The 18,049-nt window shown below is 41.7% G+C and overlaps 1 protein-coding gene across 1 annotated transcript in view; it reads left to right on the forward strand.

Moving 5' to 3' along the window:
- SMG1 (SMG1 nonsense mediated mRNA decay associated PI3K related kinase) overlaps positions 1 to 18,049 on the forward strand; it is a 1,828,328-nt gene that overhangs the window by 322,403 nt on the left and 1,487,876 nt on the right. Inside the window, exons 13-14 of the mRNA XM_086940872.1 lie at positions 13,015 to 13,284; positions 13,687 to 13,817. Of these exons, the coding sequence (XP_086796998.1) occupies positions 13,015 to 13,284; positions 13,687 to 13,817 (401 nt within the window). The remainder of the gene's footprint in view (positions 1 to 13,014; positions 13,285 to 13,686; positions 13,818 to 18,049) is intronic.

Here is an 18,049-nt window from a genome sequence, read left to right on the forward strand (position 1 = left end):
TTCAATCTGTACAGTGGGGAGAAATATAGATTTGGGCTTAAAACTGGAACTAGGATTGTCCCCCAATTCTATACCCCAGGCCCCCGAATCCGGTGTAGAGTCCATATTCTCAGGCCCTTCATCCCATCATCCCACGTATGTAACAATTCCACATCACACATATCAAGATTACTTTCAGTAATTCTATTACTCACAGTTCCAGAGCCTTTGGGTTTCGTACAGAACCACTTCTTAAGTTTCAGCTTCCTAGAAAATAAGAACAGGTCGATTCTTGTCTGAGCAAAATTCATATTCGAGGACTGGCAGAACGAGAGTCCTAGAGCTAGGGTCTCCATTTCATCACTTAAAAGAGTCCGCTGAGATAAATTTACTACAGTCATGTTTGTTACTGCTTTTTTGCTCCTTGTCTTCATTCCCACTGGAGTTTTGGCAGCGCGTGTTCCTCCTCTTTTTGGCCTGTTGGTTGCGTTTGTTCCTCCTCTGTTTCCCCGACCACGTCCTCTCTGGGTACCCCCCTCCTGTTAATTTCTGTCCTGTTTTGGCTTATCATCTGGAATTGTAACAAAAAATTCGATTTCCTTTTGGGGTCATTTGATATTTCTTGGTTCAAGCCAGAAGTGGAGGCGTCTGACATATTGCCATCTGATACATCACTCTCAACAATTTCTCTTGTTGCTCCTCCTGTTTTTGAGGTTGTAACAGCAACCCCCATTTTTTTATCAAAAAGATGATCGTACTTCGTTTGAAATGTGAGAGTGCGCCCCGATTCGTAATCCTTATAATCACCTAAGAGCTTTCTTTGTTTCTTGGCGGTAATTTCTTCCTCCAATTTATCCATTTTCATTAGAAGTTTCTTCAGATGTTCTTCCAGGGCTTCCTTTGACATCAATTGACTGATTTCTGATGTAAGTTGGTCAATTTCCACTAATCGTTTCGCACGATCTTTAAGGGCGTATTTTACAAGGATCTGCATTATAATTATTGAACAAGCAGCAGCATTCTCCGACCATTCCTCCAGCATATCGGGGTCCGGGTCTTCGTAAGTTGGTATTGTGAAAATACGAAGGCCTCTCGGGGCACGTTTGACATCCATGTATCGTTGTAATGATTCGGCTTCCCACCACTTTGAAAGCTCTCTCCTGTATAGCCTTTCCAAAGTGCTTTACTGTGCTTGTAAGTTTATCTCCGAGATAATATTAGATGTGGTTTGTAATTCATCAGAGCTCGGTTCCGTGTTGGCAAAAAATAGTCTGTCTGCAGTTTCCAACGAGCATCTAATCCACCTGCCATTATATCAGATCATATCCTCTTCCTACAGAAGTTCTGTGCGCGTGTTATCCGCTTATGATTATCTGTCAGCTTACACGCACTCCCTGGCCCCTGGGTTGCTACGTTTGAATGGCTGGATGGTATGCCTAAGTGTCACTCCACGATCCAGAGCCAAGAGTATCTCCTCACCCCACTAGAGCATACTCGCTGGCTTCTTCTCGAGAATGCCCCAGGCGCTCCTGCAGCCATAACGTTGGTAATCTTTTGAAGTTCGCCGGTACCAGCATATACACCCTCCAATCAGCTGTGTCGTCTTCGCAAATCCTACGGGCACACCTTCACTGCGTCCGAGATACCGGTGTCAAAAAACCCAGGGGGTCAGCTCGATCTCTTTAAATCAAATGCAAACTTCACGAGTTCCGGTGAGTGATCTCTAGCTGTCGTGGGCAGTCCCAGTAAGGTCACCGGCAGACCTGTATCTTCGTTCCAATCAAACCTCCCGTTATAGGAAGAGACTTGGACACCCAGAGCTTCTTGCAGGAAAACGTTATTTTGCAAGTGGAAAAACGACGCGTTTCGCCTTTACGGTTTGATCACGCTCGTCAAACAGTGTAAGCGGCCATCTTAAATACATATTGTAATCCCCTCAAAATTGTGTCATACAGTGAAAAGTAATCATATGGTGGACATTTTAACATAGGCAAAATAACAATGTTAGTTAATGTTTTCAGGTCCGATTTCATAATACATAATGAAATAAACATTTACCATGAATTACACCAATTAAATGTATCACGTTAGACCTTTGGTTCGCCCGATATTTTTCAACACCTTTTTCGCTCAAAATCGGATGTATATACTTATGCCTGTATTTTAACAGAATACAAGTCTAGCGAGTCTGATTATTTATATATATATATATATATATATATATATGTGTATATATATATATGACTCGTATATGATTGTGTTTCCGGGGTCCCGTGCATGGGCGGGAATATTGTATTTATGACTTTGAGGATACCCCTGGAAGAGAACTAGGATTACAGGTAAGTGACTAATCCAAACTGATTTACTTACCTTTTCTCTAGGAAATGTCCCAGTGTGAAATCTAGGCATATCACACCGAGTAGAAAAAGTAACTTAAAAAGTAATCTGCGAAGCAACCAGATCTTGGAAGGTGGCCACGACTGTTTTAATATTGAAGCCTGGTAGGGATCCCCTGATGGCTGATTCATACCGTCCAATCTCCTTGCTGAATGCTGATAAGTTCTTTATGAGTATTCTGGCAGGGAGATTGGCAAAGTTGGCACCAAACCTGATTAATACCGACCATAAAGGCTTTATGGTTAGGAGTCTCAATCAGGAACAAACACAATTACTTATTGGCAACATCAATCTTCCTGAAATTAGGTGGGATCCCCTGGCAGTAGTGGCCTTAGACGCCGCTAAGCCTTCAAATGTGTTTGCTGGAGATATCTTTGGGTGGTGTTGGAGGTCATGGGTATGGGTATCTTTGCCCAGACTTTAAAGAACTGTTATTCTGGGGCTTCGGCGAAGATTTTGCTAAATGGCTCCCTGACTCCAACCTTTGCAATTCAGAGAGGGACAGCTTGGCGATTCCGATAAGAAGAGCAGGTTTGGAGATGTGGTCGGATCTGGTGGACTCAGATGGGGTTCTCCCGTGGGAGATATTGCAAGATAAGATCGTCCCTCATTCTCTAGGTTTAAGTACCTTTAGTTAGGATCATGGCATGAGGCAGAAGCTCGAGAAACAGTAGGGAACTGGGAACTTGAGCAGCTATTCCAAGACTCACGCCCAAGGAAGAAAGAAATATCTTTGTGGTACTTAAGCCTTCTTGAAGCAGAGGATCACGAGGTTCCCCCTCTGTCATAGGTATGGAATTCTTCCCCACTTGCCCATGATATAGAACGCTTTTTTGAAACCTCCCTTAAGTTACTGTATAAATATATCAAGCCTGCTAGGCTAAAGAAAAATTCAATTTTTTTAATAAAAGATTGTAAACGCTATACCTTGATATTTGGTGTGTCCCTTTACAATAGACCTACGGGCCCTGTGGACGTAGAAAGTACTTCTGTCTTTTATTTGATGTAATCTCTTATACCACTCCAGGGATTTTTTCTAGACTTGCATAGTATATACAGAGCCAGCTTCCTACAATTTTTATTTACATTTTTGTACATTTCTTCTTGACAGGACAAAATTGAAAAATAAAGTTTTTAAGAAAATAACCTAATCCTTTGCTACTTTTCGCCATGGTCAAAAACACAATGAACCAGACCATTCCTTTTATTTCAGGAGTTTCACATTGAAAGTGTCTTAAAATAGCGAATAGAAATATATTTGCAGCCTATTGGCAGGCTAAAAATGCCCAAATTTCAATTTTTACTTTTTGAAAAAGAAGCCAGTTAAAACAATTGATCACCGTCTTAATAAGATGTGACTAGTAATATTTTCCATTAACCTTTCCGAAATAGAAAAGAATAAAGGGCAATGTTAGCAGATAGGCTGACCTCGATATAAGAGCAAACGTGTACTCTGTTGACCTGCCAATCTATCGCTAATGATAGTCATTTTTTCAAACTATCAGCACTTTGTTTTTAGTCTTGACACTAAGATAGCTCCTATTAAAGTTATTTGAAGTGTCTTAGTAGGAAATTTTAACTTTTGCACATTTTTCACTTTTTCTGCACTGCAAATCATCAGCACCACTGATTGCAATATAACTGTGGCTGTATCGATCGCTGGCTATGAATTGAGAGTAGCTTCCCCACTAATTGGTGCGGGCTGCACCATTCATATAACCTACAGTAACTCCCAGATGTTGATGCTCTGCCTCTGTGGTGGCCTGATGGGATTAATTTTCACTCAGTGAGTGTGTGCTTGCTTTGATCCAGACACCACAGTTTCTTTGCCATTCTTTATCTCACTGTTTATACACCAGTAGTTCCTTTGTGTTTTTTTCAGTTGTAGTTTGGGGACAGGATATTGCCTGGTCTTTAAATATTTAACTCCCTAGGACCCTCTTTTGTTAAAGATTTTGTGTATGCAAACATGTACTGTGCCAGTGAAAGGTCAGTGCCTTTTTTGGCTTCTGGTAACAGGACCCTGGATCATTGCACTCTGTCTTTTTGTCATTTTTCTCATTGGAAATCTTTCAAAATGTTTTTCCAAGCACTTCATTCCGATGTGCTTTAGGACTTGGAGGGTGACTCTGTTTTTTTTCTCTTCTTCTTCAAAATCTATTTTCCAAAATCTATTTTCCACTGTTGGGTTCGGAGGCACATTCTGGGCCGGAGATAGTCAAGGATACGGCTACTCTGCCGAAAAAGGTTGGAAAAAATAAATAGAAGAGGAAAGAGTTTTTGGCAGCAGACCTCAAAGGAAAACACGCCAAGAAAGCAGAGGAAACTGATTCTGCCATTTATGCTTAAACCATCTGGGTAAGAGCATATTCTTGTTCTGCCGGGAGCTGGTAGATTTTCCTAGTACTTCGATGAGATCCAAAATAGTCTTTTTAGGTTCTGTCCTAAATGTCACCGCAAGTTGGCCTGAAAGACGGACCAGCACAAATTTTGTGTCTTCCTAAAGGACCAGAAGTCAGAGGATTGTAAGGCATGAAAGACGTTGCTCCTTAGGGGGAAAGAGGTGGGCACAATACGCCATAATGCAGTCCAAACAAGGCCCCTTTAAGGAAACGCCAAAGAGGAGACCTAGGGAGATCAGTGGTCAAATGCCGTAGAAATGGACCACTGTGGAGAGATGCCCAAAAAGATACCAGGGGATATATAGCTGGCACTGGAAAACATATTCCCATAGTTGAAGGTTTTGGTCTCCAAGACCTTGAAACAATCCTTAATGCCCTTTATCTCTGTAGTTGAAACGAAGACAAAGGAACTCCACAGGTCAAAGCCAAAAGAGAATGAAAGGGAAAAATATTCTGACTCAACACCGAAAAATGATTTGGTATCGGAGAAATGAAAGAGTTGAACTTGAAAGACAGTTCAACCACAAAAAGGGACCACTTCAACACGGAACAGATGATTGACATGAAAAGAAAAAAGACATGGACTTAAAGCCAAAATGGGAACATTACTGCAAAAGAAAGAATAGGATGGAGGAGAATCAGCGTCAAAGTCCCAGTAACTCAGAACCTCGGAGGCATGAGCAGGAGGAGTTTTCTGGCGAAGATGATAGATATGAGCAACCCATTAGAGATCACAGGGGAACAAGGTTACATGGCACAGCTTAGACACTGACTCTCCTGGAGAGGAGCTCTTCTGCACTCCTAGGCCATTGCTTTCAGCTGACCTCTTTATTCAATACTGTTACTAAAAGGGCCGCAGACGCAAATGGATTACAGATTGTACTGTAGGATGTGGCATGTTTCCACTTCTTAGATTGCAGAATAAAATCAATTCATGTCCATGCTTCCTAGCATTGTTGTCTAGGGGACAGAGGAATTCAAAGATCCAGCTTCTTCTCAAGCTCTAACTCCAAGTTTAGAGAAGAAATAGCTCTTTGGAGCAAAGACCCAATATACATTAAGAACAAAGGACTAAGACTTCAGCACCCACAGGATCATCTCCAGACAGTAAAAATGTAGGTGATGGGAAGCAGAGGTCAGCAGCCACGCAGTGGTGCGTTACTGATTCTAATTTCCTGCTTAAACAGATATGGCCACAGACCGTGAGGGATCAAGGAAGAACTGATGCAACCTCTCCCAGAACAATAAAAAAGAGGGCAATAATGATAATTCAAGGCTGAAATACCATCTCAAACACTTGTCTCTATTCAGCTCTAGATGCTGGTGTCACAGCCAGCAGACATGTGCTCTGGTACTAAAATAAGAAGGCATGCTTGGCTAAGTGTACCAGGCTTCAATTAAAAAGTTAAATCTTCTGCTATAAATATGACTTTCACAAAGGGAACCGGTTTTGAGCTGCAGAGGATGACTCTCTCCAACAGGTGAAGAAAGGCATTGATATAGCAAAGGAAATGTGGAATTTAAAATTCTGGGGAACAGTTAAGAGGGGCTTTCATCTCACCGAGCGTTGAAAAGGGGGATGCTCCAGCACATTATACAACAAATATAGAGCACCTTTGAGCTAGTGTGCATAGACCAAACATGACATGGCACGACCCATTGTAGCCGAGGCACTCCTTTCTAGACTGATCCAGGGGAAAAGGCCAGACCACAAGCGGTTTGGCCACTTTCAGCGTGTGATTCACAATCTCTAAACAGAAGTAAGTGATAGAGGTGGCCTGAAACGAGCAACAAAACCAGGGAGAGTTCTCAATCTACTTAATCCCCAAGCAAGATTTGACTTTGCAGCCCATAATAGACCTGACATTTCTAGATTCATCCATCAGGTCACAAAAGCTCAAGATGATTACACTACAGGAAGCCGGTCCATTGCTTTAAGAAGGGACTACATGGCAACCATAGACCTCAGGATTATGTATTTTCACATCCAGATTAACAATAAACCAGAGAAATATCCTAGGTTTTACTTTTTTAAATTAAATCATCGCAGAGTATTTACAAATGATAGCAGTTATGGCATCTCACTTGAGCTATTAGGGGACACGTTTACCCATACCTAGACAACTGGCTGATAAAGGCATGCTTGCAGGATTAGTACCAGAACATTGTAGAAATTGTGATGGAAACCATGCACAGACTAGATTTCTCCTCATTGAACGTGGAGAAAGCCTTGTTCTGTTATGAAGAAAAATGTATTATTTGGGGGCAGAGGTGGACTCTGTCACGGCAAAGGCATATTTGATCCAGAAGAGAGTGCTGCCATTGGCAGATCTAGTTTTCTTTTGCTAGTAGGGATGGTCTTTGAGAAAACAGTGAAGAAAATGCTTGTTTGAAACCTTCATGCTTCCAGCTGACCCCATTTGCCAGGCTCCATATGAGACCCATCCATAAATGATTTCTGCGCCTATGGTTGTTACAGCAAAAGCACAAAACTAGATACATCGTGGATAACCGAGACAATCAAATACTTGGTTCATTCGCACAATCATTTTCTTTATTGACCATCGCCACAGACTCATCCCACAGTGACAATGTTCTATCTGAACAAAGAAGGGGGGATCAAGGGGGGATCAAGGTGAATGTGCTATCTGATCTAGTACAGGACATCTAGAGCTTGGTTATCCGAAGAGGTTTATCGCTGATAGCAATACACTTGCCACTGTCCATGAAACGAGATGGCCTCTGATTCATGGGTCCTTGGTGCTTTGGAACAAGTATTCTCTGAATTGTCCTTCGTTGCCTCATTCCAGACTTCTTCTGCCTTGTGTGGTATCTCATGTCTGCACGCGACAGTCATTTTATTATGCAGAATAATCTATCCTGTCCTCTGAAAGAGGGAAAGGATGTTACTAGCACTTTTTCTTTTTATGGAGAAGGGGTTAAGGACTCTTGATTTAATTTTACTTCAGATTTCTAAATACTGACCATGTCTCTGCTCCTGCTAGAGCATTCTGGCAATGTCCTGTACAGAGTGATGTATAGTGCTTGGTCGACCTGAAGGTTGCTTTATTCCTTGTACACATTGTAGGTTTTACATTTATTTGTCACTGGTGTTTGTTAGCCTTCTGTTTTGATTATTTCTTCATGTTACAGAATTATAATTTAAATTCTACTTCTTGATGTCAAAGACCGAGCTTTAAAGTTCTAAAATAGGCAGTGTAAACTCCTGCAAACATTTGTATCCTCTTGAGCTTATGTTTTTCTTTAAGACCTGTGGTATACAAATGCGATACAATTTCCACATTTGTCGATCATCACCCCATTTTTTCCATTATATTTTTCTTACATTTAGTGGTAATCCTTTTTATGCATCGTTTTCCAATTTTTATACATTACCTCACATTTATTCACAGATGTGCTTGATTCATGGCCATCCATCCTTCCATTCGTGCCTTATGTTCGAGGTCCGGTTTCTATTGTTATATACTCACTTAGACTTCTCCTATTGAACATTCAATTCAAAGAATACAATAACTTCAATTTATATGTTCTTATTTTTTTCTCCTGTGGTGTTGATACATATTGTCCAATTCACAATGCCATTTGCTTGTATAAGTTAAAATTGCAAGTAAAATTTTTCTAATAAAAATTCATGTGTGTAATTCACATTAAGTGAATTGACACTCTTAACCCCTTCGATGCTGATGACGAGCTCAGCTCGTCATCAGCCACAGTGGTCGTGTACTGATGACGAGCTGAGCTCGTCATGTAACGCGGCTTTTGGAAAAATGCTGCGTATCGCAAAAATAACCCCCGCACGCATGTGGTTAAAGGGTTGTTGCTACAATATTGCAGCAACTCATGAAGAACACCTATGTAGTCATCATGCATGACATCAAATCAAATCCCACACCGTCCACAATTTTAAACACACTCAAGAACATTATGCAGTATTCTTTGCTTAATGGTGAATCACAGCTACATGTCGCAAGATTGCAGCACTGTTCTAGTACTTCTAGGTGACTACAAATCACTTGCCTCATTTATTATTTTATAGAGCCATACTTTTCAAACCAAGTACAAACTGGCAAGTAGCATGTAACTACAATCCAGTCATATAAAATATATATGAGCCCATTGTTGCAATCAGTCCTGTTGGTATATTCCGTCCACCCCTACCTTTCCGTCCCAGTTGGTTTGTCCCACCCTGAAGCTCCCTGTGGAATGTTGGTGTGCTCGCCAGTGAGGAGATTGGATGGTCAATAAACAGCATATTAATCTATCTCCAGAGTCCTGTCATTCTTCAAGAATTCCAACACTGGCGACGGAACTGCGCAGGGGGCAGTCTTGACCATTTCCCCTTTGTGTGCTCTCTCTATGAAGAGCAAGAAGTGGTTGCAAATGCCTTAAAGGATGATCTAATCAACTCTCCAGTCTTAGGAACATTTGACCCGTCCAAGAAAACCATACTTGCAACTGATGCCTCAAACAATGGGTTGGGTGCCACCCTCTTCCAAAAAGATGTAAATGATGAGATGATCATTGCTTTTGCGTCCAGGAGTCTATCTAAACCAGAGAAGAATTACTCCGTAATTGAACGGGAAGCCTTGGCCTGTTTTTGGGCTGTGAGGCATTTCAAGTTCTTTCTATGGGGTTTGAGGTTCACGATATGGACTGATCACCAGCCCTTCACATTCATATTCTCAGTCAAGGTCTTGAAAATTGCACCCCGCGCATCAGCAGAAGGATTCTAGGACTTGAACATTACAATTTCAAGATAGAGCATGTTCCGGGCAAGGAAAATAGAATTGCAGATTTCCTATCAAGATCGACCTTGCCAGAAGCAGGAGTCACTGAAGAAGCTCTAGACAGTCCAATAATGATGATGGATTTTCCTGCCATTACGGAAAAAGAATGGGAAGATGGCATGAAGGCGGATAAAGAACTGTGTACCCTAAAAGAGTACATTAGGCAAGGATGGCTTAACAAGAAGAACGAAGTTGAAGCAGGGATCGAAGAGTTTTGGGAAATAAGGAATGAACTGAGTTTCATTGGAGGGAAAGTATATCACAAGAATAGGGTGATACCCCCTAGAGAACTCAGGAAGAGAGTTATTGACTTGGCACATGAAGGCCACCTTGGGCGGAGTGCTACCAAGGCCAGAGTAAGAACACATTTCTGGCTGCCAAAAATGGATGCCATGGCTGAACAAATTGTAAAGGAGAGTGGCGCATGTGCTAGAAGCGACAAATCTAAGCTGGTACACAAAGATCCGTTGTCTCCAGTTAATGTTCCGACAAGCCATGGAACAAGTTGGCTATGGACATCATTGAACCAATGCAAGAGCTTGGAGTGCAAAGGAGATTTATGATGGTTCTGATTGATTATACTTCACACTGAATTAAGGAAAAGTTTGTACATAGTATCACCACAAAATCGGTGATTCAGTTCTTAAAAGAGGTGTTCTATGAGTAAGGAATACCCTCCACTATAATCACCGACAATGGGGTACAGTTCACCTAAGAAGAAATGCAGGAATTTCTGAAGGGTTTGGACATAAGGCATGCAACCACAGCTTTATATTGCCCAAAAGCCAATGGTCTGGTGGAGCGAGCAAACGGGATCATTAACCCCTTTACTGCTAAGGCATTATTATTAATCTCATATAATTTCCATTGAAATCAATGGAAAGTCCATGACGAGTTACCCTTGTCATTAGCAGCCAAGAGGTTAAAGAAGGTATCCTGTTAGCTGCCATCAATGGACACGACATAGAGAACTCTCTGAGGGAATGTCTGTGGGCATATCATACGTCACCTAATAAAGTAACTGGGGTTTCACCTTACGTGGGAGGGAACCCTGTACCAAGTTTAATCCCAGTTGGCGAAGTGGTGGCAGCGTCAGGGGAGTAGATCAGGAGGAGGCAGGAGAAAAGGCCAGACAACACCAAAACAAATCTAAAAACAGTGGTACGACCAAAAACATGATGTTAAAGATCAAAAGTGGGAGGTGGGTGACATATGGTGCAAGCTAGAAGGAACACCAAGATGGGGACCACTCTCAGCAAATATCATTCTCCAAGTAAGATTGTTAAAGTGCTTAAGAATGTGGTTCAGCTTGAAAATGGTCCGTGGTGGAGTTTTAACAACATTGTAAATGTACATATGTAATGCCTCTTGCTGTGTTAACTGCTGCTGCTGCTGTTGTTCCTGGCAGGTTCTCTCCAGCCAATCATTGCTACCCCGGGTATCTTTTCCCTTTTTCCCTTTTTTCCTTTGGTCCTCTTTATAAGGAAGGGAGATTTGTTGCAATCAGTCCTGTTGGTATATTCTGTCCACCCCTACCTTTCCGTCCCAGTTGGTTTCTCCCACCCTGAAGCTCCTTGTGGAATGTTGGTGTGCTCTCCAGTGAGGAGAGTGGATGGTCAATAAACAGCATATTAATCTATCTCCAGAGTCCTGTCATTCTTCAAGAATTCCAACACCCATCTTCTCCCAGGGGATGTTCCAGGGCAGGTTCCAGGGCAGGGATGCAATCGGAATTTTAAAAACTCTTAGAACCTTGTGAGTTTCTGGATCTTAAAAATGTGACCACAGCCCATATCCGTCCTGCAAACAATCGGAGGCTTATTCTTGTTAAAAGCACCTTTCTGTGGTGGCAGTGGAAAGGGAACATACCCAAAACTGGTTTGGGATGTTGCTGTAAACAATTCCTCCCCACAACAAAATTTCCCAGTAGAGAGAAAAAATGATGCAGTCCTGCAAAGGCCTTTTCGCCTCAGCAGTTCTACACTTGGGACATCCTAGTTCATTGTCTCTCTATTTATGAAAAAAAATTCTACTTCGGCAGTGAAGTTTCGCATTCTTCCCATTATTAAAATGTTTTCTTTCATGACTAAGGTTTATTCGAATACCAGAAGGACAGTTTACAGTTTTGCTGTTAGATGAGCAGTGTGTATAACCAGATTGTAGATTCCAATTTTACATAATTACTGGAAAATTACAATAAAAGGGAATATGTATTTTTGTTACAGCGCTGCCCGCCTCTTTAGCTTCAAATTACATTTTCTTGTGGAACCTTGTGAACTTCTCCAAGGTGGTATTTTATTCTAAGTTTACTTGTTTATAGGTGAATTTGGAAAATTTTCCCACACTGTTTTCATGACCGACGCTGTCCTACAGAATGTTATAACATTGTGAATCCATGAAAGACGGGAAATGTGTGTCCTGTTTGTTGTCAGTATAGACTTAATGGTGTGTAAACCATGTATTGATTAAGAACCATTGTATTGATTAAGAAAGGAATTGGAATACCAACTTGAGAACTAGATCTGTAACTGGTTGATACCTTACAGTCCTACAAACTGAACTGCCCTACTTCCTAATTGGTCTCTTTGCTACCTTTTACTCCATGAAAATTCTCAACATGGCCACTCATAGCAGGTACCGCTCCTCATGTCGCCCCCAGTATAACATTCATTTGCCCCTTCTTTCACTTCACAACCAGGTGTCGGACTCCATGGACACATACGATAATGTGCTTATTCCTCAACCTAATCTTGCCTCATCCACGGCTACTTGAAGATCTTTCTTGCACATGTGTGTGCCACATTTTAATACCACCACACTGCGCCAGAATAAAATCCTTTTACCTTCTCCTACCTCTTCACTTTTACCTTTCAGTTGCAACACGAACAGCTGTATTACTCAACAGCATACATGCCAACTGCATGGTGAACATTTTTCTGACTGTAGTGTTTTGATTGTTACATTGCATTGGTATACTTGTGCCTTCTTTTCTGCATCCATTTCTAATTTGATTTGTCATTATCTGCATACTTGCTTATGTTTTGTTTCCATAACCTACATATAGTATTGTTTAAAAGCTCATTATTTTTGAACATTAGTCTTTTCCATCTTAGTTTGCCCAAATGTTTTCCCCACAATAGGCGTTGAGCCTTCTGTCTAGTACTGAAACACTTTAATCAATGCTATTTCAATTGTGTTTATTTTATCTGCTGCACTCTATTTGTTCCTATGTAAAGGATGATTACCTTTTTCGTTTTGGCTGTCACAGCAAGCATTCTTAAATAAAGTTTACTTTAATGTATCCTTGTGTGCTTTTTCGCATTGTATGAAAACACTCAAAAAGTGGGGGAAAGAGCAGTAAAACCAATGTTGTGATTTATAGTATGCTAAATAAGCATATTTATTTTTCTAACTTTTTCTTCATCCAGGTTGTTGCAGCAGCCCATTCTCTTTATCAAGCTGTTCTGAGCCTGAAAAACATTCCTGTGTTAGAGACTGCTTACAAGTTGATTTTGGGAGAAATGACTTGTGGCCTCAACAATCTACTGGAGTACCTCAAACTTCCAGAGGCCTGCACTGAAATCCAGCATGATGCTTATAAGGACCATACAATTAACGTGGATAATGCAACATTCATAGTTATTTTCGATCTAAGCGTATTGACAACAATTGGAAATGCAAAGAATTCCCTGATTGGAGTAGGTGTTTAACTTTGCTGTTAATGAAATTATGAATAAATATGTTTTTTAAATCTTACTATAATTCCATTTCTATTTGACATTTGGCCTAGTGGTAATGATTATGTAGATGGTGTTTTTTTCTTCAGGTAAAGCCTTTTATGATGTGCTACAAGTGCTTTTAGAGAGTGGAGCAAGAATATTTTCAATTGCATGATTATTGAAGTTGTATGCTAAATCAAGCAGCCCTCCCAAGTTACCGCTGGTTGATCTGCTACGATTTAGATTTTGCTGACCCTGATAAGTCTCAGTTCTCTGATAATGTAGCAAATACAAATTCTCAACTTTGATTGAAGATGCACAAGAGTTTGACAAATGTTCTTGAACCTCTGTTTTTTCCTTTTTTTACCTATGTTTCTATAGATGTGGGCACTCTCTCCTACAGTGTTTGCATTACTGAGTAAGAATTTGATGGTCGTGCACGGAGACATAGCAGTGCACTATCCTGCTGTGCAGTATGCTGTACTCTACACGTTATATTCACATTGCACAAGGTATGAAGAATCTATTGTGTTTTGCATTTTCTCGTTCATACTTTTGTGTGCATTTGGCATTTCCGCTAAAAAGAAATGCTAATTTTAATCTTAGTTAAAAAAGAAAATTGTAAAATCTGACCTACTTGGCTTTCAATAAAATCATAGATTATTAGTTTATTCAGATTTATATGAACCGTAAACGCAGTTCATAAAACATTGCACCACAATAAAACTGTGAAAGCTAAACTGTAATAATAAGAGTGAGCATATGTCTGTGTGGCCAGTAGTATATCCATCTATAGATGGTTTAATGAGAGACTTAAGCTTCTAATGTTCACTGTTAATGTTATTAGAGGGCATGTTTGTATGTTGTGTTGTCTACAAAAGGCATCCTAAGTTGGAGCTAATGGATCGCATGTAAGCCAGTAGTGAAATGAGGATGAGTGGTTTTTATGTATTGTCTCTAAGCAGTAGACCGGAGTGATAAGCCACTCGTTTATCCCATATCTTCAACTCTGTGGCCAAAGGGGTATAACCATAGTCTACCAAGTGAGAAAGTGATGTCTCCCAGTGTATAATGCATGATGAGGTGGATAACCGTATCCAAAAAGGGCTGTATTGAAACTTATTTTCCTCCAATTGAAGTTCATTAGAATTGGTGTAACCCCAATCTCATAGTCACCAACATAAGTAATGTTACTTGGTGCCCTTTGAGCATAGGGGGCACAGTGTAGTACCAACCTCGGATGCAAACCTAACCAGCTCCTTGAGGGTGGATAAAACACCTATAAGTCTCTAGTACTTTCAGTTTGCCTCTACTAACTCACATAATCTTATTTCAGCTTTATTCCTTTTTCAGCGACTCAAATATTAACTAACTATCCTCCTAATATGATGGGTCTGTATCTACTATAGTGAACAACCATGCGCCATAGGATTTTAGAGACCTGAAGAATTGAGGAAACTTATGTGGAGCACGGTTCTTCACATCTTTGGTGCCATGAACATATATAGTTCAGCAAAGTTTCATGTACTCTGCACTAGTTGACAGTGGCCGAGGGTGTTGTCACTGGAAGGGAGTTGCCATTAACTTGCTCCCAATGTTATTGACAAGGTCTAATACATCTGTTATATATTGCTTAGTCATTGGAAGCTCAACATAAGTTTGCTGGTTTTTGTTCTTTTCAAACAATCATTTTGAAAGTTTGCAGGAAGCTTGCTTTTTATGTGGTAGTGCCAATGTAATGACACACAATGCAAAGAGCATAGACCACCCTTATTGGTTTACAGGGCTTAAATTAATAATCCCAAGTGCTCTATTTATGGTAGTTTGGTATAACAATTTAGGCTTATCGGATATCAGAAGGTAGTGTTAAGCATTTGTTGTACACAAAGAATCATTGAATGAGACCTACACTGAAGTAGAAATCAGAGACCAATAAAAAAAAAAATATATAAGACTGATTTTTATATATTTTTAGAGACCAAAGCTCATCGAAATCAGCTACGTACCTTCAGAGTAACAGATTTTTGTAGAAAAACAGTCAAAACGATTTTGAGGGATGAGCCTTGGAACTTGGTAATATTCTATGGGAGAACCATACACCACATACATATATTTGCGAGCGGTTTTGAGGGTGCCTTTTCGGACTTAAAGGTGCTTATGTGCCAAGTTCCAAGAAGCCACCAGCTGTTTGGTTTTACCTGCCCTGTTGAGTTCAGGTGCAGAGGTGCTGGTTGCGTTGGTACCCTCGAGTGCTACACAGTAAAGTCAATGGCAAAAGTAACTGAAAAAGAAAGGCTACAAGAGGAGCTTTGGGGACAAGTCTGGCAGAACCCAAAGGGCGGCTAGCCTTTTGAGGGTCTCTGGAGCACAGGGAAACAGCTGGTTTACGGGACTCCGTGCTAACTGGCTCGGGTGTAGAGGGTTTTTTTCCGGCGGGGCGCTTGGAGGTTCTCACTTAGCTTTGATGACCTGGAGGAGGAGAGAAAACCGTACAGTAGGACCTCTCTGGGTGAAGATTGTATAGATTCTGAAGTCCCTCCATGACGGGTCGGTGTTGGAGTAGATGGTGCTCGGACTTGACACTCAAAAGCCTTGGTAGGTGCAAGGGCTCTGGTACCCAAGGTATTAGTGCTAAGAGGCTCCAGAAAAGTTCAGCAGATTGAGACTTGTTAAGAGCAACCGGGCTGGCCTTTTGGACTTATGACAACGTCTTCCTGGCGAGCTGCTTCCTCAGTGGGCCCAATGGCCAGCAAGACTGAGTACCAGATTGGTGCAGTCGGTGGCTGCAGATGCATGTAGACTGATCTTCCACCCCAAGGGAGATGCTGCTTGATTGTTGAAGGTTAAAACAGTCCTTCAAAGGTTTGGGGAGGCTGTTCAGTTTCTGGATGTGTCGGTCTTTGTCATTGTCGTGGCGCAAGCAACGAAACAGCGTTTGGCACCAATTTAGTGCAGAACCTCTGTTCTCATGACTTTGGTTCTTCTTTGTCCTCCCTTCAATTCCCAGTAGACTAATCTGAATCCTGATGTCAGGGGGACCTCTTAATACTGATTTTAGAGGTATTTAGGGGAGTGTAGGGAAGTAGCCAATGGGCTACTTGCACCTGGAGTGACTACAACCCTTATGTGACCACTTCCTGGGGAAAGTGGGAGTGAGCCTGACCCAGAGTTCCTACTTTCACCAAATTCAAAATTGTGAAACCCTTCCTTGGCTGTCCACTTCAGGAGGCCCACCTTTGGGGTGAGCGTAGCCTCAAAGTGTGACACGCCTCCTGACTAATTTCCTGCCTACTCTGGTGCCAGATGGGCCACCTGGCAGGGGGGGTTCAAATTTCCCAGGTCTGGGGGGAAGCCATTGTCACATATCTAAGGTGGCAGAGGCTTTGAAGCTTCTGGCCTTAACTTACTAATACAGTAGTTGTCCTGCTGGAGGAAGTATTGTTTGAGTTCTGAGAACGCTCAGCTGTCCCACAGTGGGTCAGCAACTCATCTGTGATGACAGGCTGGATGATACCATTCAGCCAGCACACTAGAGGACTAGTAGGTTTTCAGAGGGCACCTCTAATGTGCCCTCTGGGTGCATGTCATAATAAATCAAATACTAGCATCAGTACAGGTTTATTAAAACCTACCACCTTTGGTTTCAGTGCAGCCATCATGTAGTTAACTCAAAATTACAATGACCAGTGCTCAGTACATGTCCTTAAGATAGCTGCCTGATCACTTGCAAGATCTAGTAATGGAACTAGACATCACAGGGGCCTATCTGCTTGTGCTAATGGGCCTTTCCATATAATGTAATGTTCGAGGCATGTGGGCTGCTGAATTCATATCTGTGCATAGATCGCCGCCTAGTGTTGGGTCCGGATGATTGCACATTGTTGTCCTTGAAGAGTCTTCGAAGTATCACAAGATAGATGGCTCCTCCCTTGGACTAAAGTGTGCATGGGCATCCTCTCCATCCTTAGATTGTTTTTTTCCTCCATTGGGTTTGGATGCATTTTCCTGTACTCCAAGTTTGGAATCGAAATAAACTGATCTAAAAGGCCAAAAGGCCTTCGGATTCGTCGGTATTGTTTTCGATTGGTACCGAAAAGCTTTCTTCACAATCTACTTGCACTCCGGTCGTCGAATCGGGCCATTAGGCCTTCTCGACGCCACATGGACCGACGGTCGATGGAACGAAGTCCATTCAAATATTGCCCGCAGTGCAACTCAAAGTTTCCGCATACAGATAAGCATCCTGTATGCAACAAATGTTTATCACCAGATCATAATGAAGGCGATTGCCTAGCTTGTGCCCAGTTCCGGTCCAAGAAGACGATCCGGAATCGGCGGGCGGCAAGGCAAGAGATGCAGAGGTCGGTACTGGAGCCAGAGAATATCTTCGACGATGAGGAGGAACTAGTTGACGTCGAAGACCCTGATCAAGAAGAGGATCAAGACTCAGAGCACGACTCTGAATATTATATCGACGAGGAAGAACAAATCGTCGAGGTCGAGGAATACGACCAAGACATCGTAGCTGTCGAAGACTACTCCGATGACAACGGGGGGCGAGCCGTGATTACACCGCCCCACACAGACACTACACCAATACCAGAGACTCGGGTCGAGGCATCACCAACAGGCCTTAGCCAAGATCTAAACACTGATTCTATGGGCCAGCAATACAGCCTGGCTAAGAATATACAAAAAGAGTCTTCTGAGACGCGTAATCCAAGAGCAGTTCAACCGAAAGTCC

Source organism: Lissotriton vulgaris, chromosome 10 (assembly GCF_964263255.1).
Source record: "Lissotriton vulgaris chromosome 10, aLisVul1.2, whole genome shotgun sequence".
Taxonomy (NCBI): domain Eukaryota; kingdom Metazoa; phylum Chordata; class Amphibia; order Caudata; family Salamandridae; genus Lissotriton; species Lissotriton vulgaris.